The sequence below is a fragment of the Carya illinoinensis genome, chromosome 13 (genome assembly GCF_018687715.1).
Source record: "Carya illinoinensis cultivar Pawnee chromosome 13, C.illinoinensisPawnee_v1, whole genome shotgun sequence".
Taxonomy (NCBI): domain Eukaryota; kingdom Viridiplantae; phylum Streptophyta; class Magnoliopsida; order Fagales; family Juglandaceae; genus Carya; species Carya illinoinensis.
In genome coordinates this window covers 4,893,765-4,901,022 of record NC_056764.1, presented here as the reverse complement: position 1 = coordinate 4,901,022, position 7,258 = coordinate 4,893,765, and the positions used below count along the sequence as shown (strand labels likewise).

At 36.6% G+C, this 7,258-nt stretch overlaps 1 protein-coding gene across 1 annotated transcript; it reads right to left on the bottom strand.

The window, feature by feature from the left end:
- Positions 1-2,554: 2,554 nt before the first annotated feature.
- Positions 2,555-3,930, bottom strand: LOC122292204 (protein FAR-RED ELONGATED HYPOCOTYL 3-like). The gene is made up of 4 exons (XM_043100440.1): positions 3,511-3,930; positions 3,046-3,345; positions 2,914-2,967; positions 2,555-2,623 (listed from the first exon to the last, which is right to left on the bottom strand). The coding sequence occupies exons 1-4, from the start codon at positions 3,928-3,930 to the stop codon at positions 2,555-2,557; spliced, it is 843 nt and encodes a 280-aa protein (XP_042956374.1).
- Between the last annotated feature and the right edge of the window lie 3,328 nt (positions 3,931-7,258).

The following is a 7,258-nucleotide window of genomic DNA, read 5'->3' as shown; positions in this document are numbered from 1 at the left end:
TGGTCGTTAAGTGCTTGGTTTTTCCTTAGTTGCACTTCAAGGCTTCAAGGTAGTTGATTGGATTGTTTATCCTAAGTTTTTCTGTTTAGTGATTATTGAATCTCATTTATAAATGTGCACTTGAATGGTCGTTCAGTTGTTGGTTTTTCCTTAGTTGCACTTCAAGGCTTCAAGGTAGTTGATTGGTCTGTTTATCCTTAGTTTTTCTGTTTAGTGATTATTGAATCTCATTTATAAATGTGCACTTGAATGGTCGTTCAGTAACCAAGTATTTCCCCAGAAGTAACCACCTGGGTCTTTTAGGTCCACCTGAAATTCGGGCCTCCTTTCATTAACTTGTCTTCATTAAAAAAAGTTGAAAATTACTAACTAATTATATTATGAATAATACTTTCTAAACTTGCTACTCTTCACTAATCTGTCAAAACTTCTCGCTCTTCATTAATTATTCCATCATTATTCAACTGTTATTCAATTGATTTATGGGGGTTCATATTAGAATGTCAAAATCATCGCCATCAATATCTTCATCATCTTTTCCCAAACGTAGTTTGGGAAAAGAATTGTGCTTCTGCGAGCTGGAAGCCACATTGAAATGGTCAACGACTACAAAAAACCCAAGAAGACCCTTCTTAGGGTGTTCAAAGTATAATACCCAGGTAAGTAAAATATTTGTTGCCTAAAATATTTTATATAAGCATTAATAAACTGCACAGTTCCTCTTTTCTAATATATGTATGAAATGTCCAGGGCTTACCATATTGTAAGTTTTTCAAGTGGTTGGATGGTAATGAAGTGATTGAGCTACAAGTTCAAGAAAGAATTGATGAACTTTTAAAGAAAGAGAAAGATGTAAAGAACATACTTCAGATGCTGGAAAAGAGGGAGATTGAGCTCCATAAGATAGTGGATCACCTCGAGAGGGTAAGCATGGTGTTGTCCAATAAAAGCGACGAGGTTACGCAAAAGGAGTTGCTGCTCAATGCACAAGAAGCTAGAAGAAGGGGGTTGCGCACGCTATTTTGGATTTACTGTTGTTTTGTATTTGTACATGCATTTTACCTAGTGTTATATAAGTGAATTTGGGATTGTTGTTAACTAGTAACATGATATTTTGTGGACGTAAATCCTAGTTATGTAACTCTTTACACTGAATGCAATGCTTGGTCTGCTGGGTACTTGTTTCTGTGGCAGAGAATAGAAAATGTAACTCTGCCCAAATGCTTGGTTGGAATGAAATTGATGGAAGGAACATATGGTTATGGATATTTATCATTATTTCTTTTATTTTGTGATGGAAGATATAGGGAGTTGAGATGTTCTTTTTGGTAGGCATTAGAATGCATTCTCTTATGTTATACAGTGCTTGAACTTAGCAATGGTTCGGATTCCAGCTGCTAATATTTTCTAGCAGCAATTTGGTCTATCTATTTTGACAGAATAATTCAAAAATTGACCATTACCACAACCATCAGTTGATCCTCATTGAACATCAATAAATAGCTGCACGTAAAATCTGTTGTAACCTATGGATAGAATAGGTTTATTTCCCATTTGAAGGATACATACGGCTAACTAATTTATTGATGTTAGTCATAAATCAAATAGTCATTTTACATCAAATTAACTGGTGCACGTAAATGTCTCTGCCTTTAACAACTTAGTGAAATCCTGGAGTACTTCATCCTCAACCATGGTAATGCACGTAAAATCGTGGAGCCTTTCCCCTGAATGGTAATGACGTAAAATCTTTTTTTTCTTGCCTTACATGGTTCTTCACTAAACATGATTGAACTCTGACCACCAGCAGGCTGTAAAATTGATAAACAAATATAAGAATTAGTTTATCTAGCTGAGAGGCAAAGATGCGAAAAATAGGGAGGAAAAAAAAGAACACATCATTTTGAGGAAAATTTTTCCCTTCAAACACCTATAAAAAAACCTAATCTTTTTCAAACCATCAGCACGTACAGATAAGTATGGAAATGATGCAATTAGTTGATATTTTGATAAGTATGACAAAAATATGAACCTAAGAAATGCCAGTCACTTAATCAAGCGATCATGATAAAGAAAAGTAAATAAAGTATGACGTTGAACTACTTTAATACATTTCTCCAGCACCACCAAATAAGGATTCATGGTGGTTATCATATGATTGCAATTGAAATTAAATACAAAGGAAGCCATTCTGACCTCATAAGCTTGGAATTCAGCTTAATAAAAATTCAAGACATTTGCATTTTAGGAATGCCTTTTGTTTGACACTAGAAAACTCAAAATTCTGACCCATCGCATTAAGTTATCCCGCATCAGTTAGCACAACGACAACTGTGAACTTTTCCTTCAAATTCCAAGCTATAAATGCAATAAAATCCATGCATGCCAAAAATAGTAATTCCATCTGAATACAGCCAAACATGCCTAAAAGAGCCTAGCCAACATGATGGATTTCTGATGCCCACACCCTCATATTTTACAGCCACTGCAAAGAGATAAAGGAAATACCTGTATTAAATCCAAATACAAATATTCCAGCCATAAAATATAATTCTCATTGCAACGGTTGTGAGCCGTCCAACCCACATCGATCCAATTGTGATCCATTCAACTCAACTTGCATCTGTAAATAATAAACAAAAATATTAATTGTACTAATAAATATAAGTATTAATAAAGGGGATAAAGTGCACAAATCCACTTACGCTTTCTTGACTCCGCATCACATTTTGTCAGGCCTGTGTTGTAGTCATGTCTATACCCACACCTGAAATAGCCTGCTGCAAATTGGTCTAAGGTCAATATACAGCCACCTTTTTAAACTTATTAATAAATATAAAATAATTAATATACGTGCATGTGTTCATATTTGGTTCGATCGATCTTAGAAGGGCCAAATAAACTCCTGCATACTTCCACAACAGGTGTATCTCCTTTATCCACGGACCGGGTATCGCCTCCATCCCGCTAATTACCAAACAAATATACGTTATTAAACTTTTAATAAAATGACTGGAAGACCCGAATAACATAAAATATTTTCACCTCTTTACGCTTCCCCTTTGCCGGTGCTTTCTTCAACTTTGCTTTTGCTTTCCGCATGTCTATCTCCATCCTGGATGCTCTTCTTAGAGATGGAGGTCTGCCTTTGCCTCGCACAACACGTGGGCTGTGTACTTCCCCAGAACACCCGACCGTAGTGTCATTTGCTGTGTCATTAGCATTAGAACCAATTTGAGTGAAAGATGGGGGTTCTTCATTGGCACGATAGAGCTCAATCATCGCATATAACTTACTTCTCGCATCTTCAGTATGCTTTCTCGAACTAGCTGCATGAGTAATCATCTGATAACAAATGCTCAAAAGACTTGAATATCTATTAGCATCTGGCCGTTGGTCCCCTTCATCATAGCTACTGTGGATTAATGTGTATCGCCTTTTAATATCCTTCATCCATCGATCTAAAATGTATATTTCCTACAAATATCTAATATCGTTACATCTGAATACAGCCAAAATGTGCCGACATAATATTCCCCTCATCTCAAATAATCCACAAGAGCACTTTGCAACTGCATCAACCTTACTAAAGTCCACAAAATACGTAACCAACTTAGTGAACTCCTCCAAAGCTACTTCATCCTCAACCATATATGTCTTTATTGCACCATCACTTGGTAGTAACTTCGGATTCAAGTCAATGATACCGTTGACTTGCTGCTGAACTTCCTTGAACTTAGCAATCGTGTACAACTCTTGGAACCTCTTTTCAATCGGAGATCTAGATATGCAGGGAATTGTGACATTAAATGACTGGAAGTCTGCGAGATTTTCATTCTCAATCTTTTTTTTCAATGCGTTATCAAATTGGTCTACAAACTCCTTTAAGTTTGTTCTAGAATGTACATAACCGTCAAAGAATGCATTCATGCTCTCGCTTTGCTGCGTTGTACTCATTCCAGCCCAAAAATACTCCTTCAAAAATGCTGGGACCCAATGTTCACGCTCAACGTATAGGCTCTGCAACCACGCATTCTCATGCAAGTTGTAAGTGGTAAGCAACTCATCCCAACACTTCTCAAACTCATCAACACGTTGGGTGTCATATACACATTTCATCAAGGCACTTTTCATCCCAGTTTTCTAGGAACCATATGTGCCAAGTTTCTCGGGAACTTTCTTAAGTATATGCCAAAGACAAAATCTATGTCTTGTATTTGGAAAGACAAGAGCGATTGCATTTTTCATCGCTCTATCTTGATCAGTGATAATGGCTTTCGGAGCGATACCATCCATACATTGCAACCATGTCTCGAATAACCACACAAATGTCTCGGTATCCTCACTAGAAATCAAGCCAGCTCCCAACAAAGTTGATTGCCCATGGTAGTTTATACCAACAAATGGTGCAAAGGGCATACCATATCGATTCGTTAAGTATGTGGTGTCGAATGTCACCACATCGCCAAAATATTGGTACGCAGCTCTGTTGAATCCAATATTTCAAGTTTTGTGTAATTATATATTTACACATGGATTTTGATGATAACAAATGAATTCAAAGAATAAAGAAGTCTCAAGCTCAAGTTGTCTACACAATGGAGTCAAGCACATCAAGGAAACAAGCATGAGCAAGAAGGGAACAAGTTCACATTAAAATTATAGAGTAATGTTGTAAATCTCTTCAAAATTCGAAATTAGGATTAATGCTCAAAATTAATATTTTATCATAAAGCATTAAAATACATTTTCCACATGTGCATGAATATTTTTGAAAATTAAATTTGAAAATTTTGAAAGATGATTGATTGTCATCTTTTGCATGTGCATGCCTTGATTAAAGGGTTGAACTTTGAAAATATTAAAGATGATTGATTGTCATCTTTCACATGTGCATGTTTTATTTGAATATTTTCAAAAGTGATTGATGCTTTTTTAGACTTATACAAAAAGTAAAAGATTAGATTTGAATTTTTTGAAAATGAAAGTGTGCTCATTTTGTCATATGCCAAAAGTAAAAGATTAGGTTTGATTTTTTTGAAAAAGTGAATGATGTTGTCTTTGACAATTGAAAAAGAAGAACCTTTTATTTGAATTCTTTGAAAAAGTGAATGATGTTGTCTTTGACAATTGAAAAAGAAGAACCTTTTATTTGAATTTTTTGAAAAAGTGAATGATGTTGTCTTTGACATGTGAATCCTTTTAAATTTGAATATGAAGTCTCATATGCCTATAAATAGATCATTTGAGAGCTTCACATTCACAACACCAAGAGCATACAACATTCATTCAAAGCTTTCATTCTCCCTTCTCTAAGCATTGAGCCTTAATCCTTGTTCATTTTGAGAGATATAGTTTGCGCTGTATTGTTATTATTTCACTCATTGAGGAGTGTTTTCTGATAACCTACCCACTATCAGCTTTTGTATCAGAAAAAGGGTGTGTATAACCCTTGTGTGTGTAGAAAGTATTCTACACGGGGAATAGTTGAATCACCACGTGTAAGGTGATTGCAAGTGTAGAGGGTGTTCTACACGGATCCTTTGTAGCGGTGTTGTTCAAAGGTGTAATAGGTTTCTATCTCCACCTGAAGGAGGTTGAATAGTGAATTTGGGAATCCTCAAGGGTTAGCTTGAGGCGAGGACGTAGGCAGTGGGGTCGAACCTCGTTAACATACTGAGTTTGCTTCTCTCTTACCCTTACTCTTTATATTTATTGTTATTTCATATTTTGTTTATATTTTATATTATATATTTGATTTGTAATTGTTATTTTTTTAATACAACTCAATTCACCCCCCCTCTTGTGTTAGTCATCTGGGCAACAAGTTCTACTACGGGGGTCTGCCCAAAATACGTTCTTTAACCTCCCATTATCATCTATATCCATCATATAAAAAAATCTAGAATTTTTGTATTGCATCCGTAAAAAATACTGTTGGAGGGCTCCAGCACCACCTGCGCCAAGTCGTAGATGTCTTGCCTTGTCAATATAATTGCGACAATCTTTTTCGAGAAATGGGAGATTCTCGAATCCACCCGCGCCAACAACGAGAGATCCGTAACTCTTACTAGCTCAGATGCCAGCCAAATCATTGGTATCTAGGACCCTTTTCACGGCATCGCTAACTTCTCTATTACATCGAAAGAAGCGAGATTTCTTTGGATTGAGGCCATGGTTATGGATATTATGTACTGTCGTCAACCTCAACACTCCATCTTGCCTTAAGGCATTAATTCTTGCCTTACATTCTATCTTTCCTGTCGGACGTGGGTTGGCAACATTCAACGTCCTATTCCGGGCCTTCCCACCATGGGCACAACAAAGAGTGACGTATCTAACAGAGTCATTTTCTTCCCTATCAGTCCGTTTTGTCATCACCCCAAACCCGCATTTTTTACCATATTCCTTATAATAACACAATAGCTCTTCAAGGGAATTAAACTCCATTCCCGACTTTGGCTCCTCAATCGTATCATCATCAACCACTTGGACATTATGAGATTTCAAGGGATTGCCAGTATTAGATTCTGAGGGATTTGGCCGTTCCTCAGTATGTTCTTCAACTAGAGGAGAACCAAGTGGCGCTTCAAATTCCCCACCATCAGCTCTATTATCGAGATCTTTAGCAATTATTTTGCTCGTGGCAGAACTTGTATTGCTGATATGAGTCGGAGGTTCCATGATATGTTCAAAAGAGTAACCAGCATTCTGCAACAACTTATAAAAGGTCATCAATATTCCAGCATGCAATTAAGCCAACTCTGACTTTTTTTAGTAGTTGCAAAAAAGCTAATTATAATCCAATAATTCGAGCTACAAGTTATCACTACCTGTATGTTGATACAATATTGGTTACCAGTCGGATATGGTAGAAAAGTTGGTGACCACGTAGGCACTGGTCCAAAGTAACCAGGCATGTAACTTGGAGTGTCTTGACTAGTTGATGGAATGTCTTGACTAGATGATGTTTGCGTAGTTTGCTGTTCTTTCTCGTTTCCCATGCTGCGAAAATATTATACAACTGCCACAAATTAAGTATGGAAACATAAATATGATATATTAAATACTTGATTAAAAGCATTTAATCAAATGAACGCAACGTATTAATTACAACCTCAAGTAACAACCAAAGAGAATAAATAAGGAATGACACCAAATGGAATCTTTCCTCATGTACCCCACCACCACCACCACCACCCCCACCACCCCCAATTGGTATCACATGGAGCCATGCATGCCAAAATCAAACCCTACC

What these genes read in the sequence shown, in the direction of transcription:
- LOC122292204 (XM_043100440.1), bottom strand. Translation starts at nt 3,930, where the DNA reads ATGAATGCATTCTTTGACGGTTATGTACATTCTAGAACAAACTTAAAG. An exon ending in TATGTCGGCACATTTTGGCT is followed by an intron (nt 3,346 to 3,510) that starts GTATTCAGATGT and finishes ATTTGTTATCAG; the next exon opens with ATGATTACTCATGCAGCTAG. An exon ending in GAGATACACCTGTTGTGGAA is followed by an intron (nt 2,624 to 2,913) that starts GTATGCAGGAGT and finishes TATTATTTACAG; the next exon opens with ATGCAAGTTGAGTTGAATGG.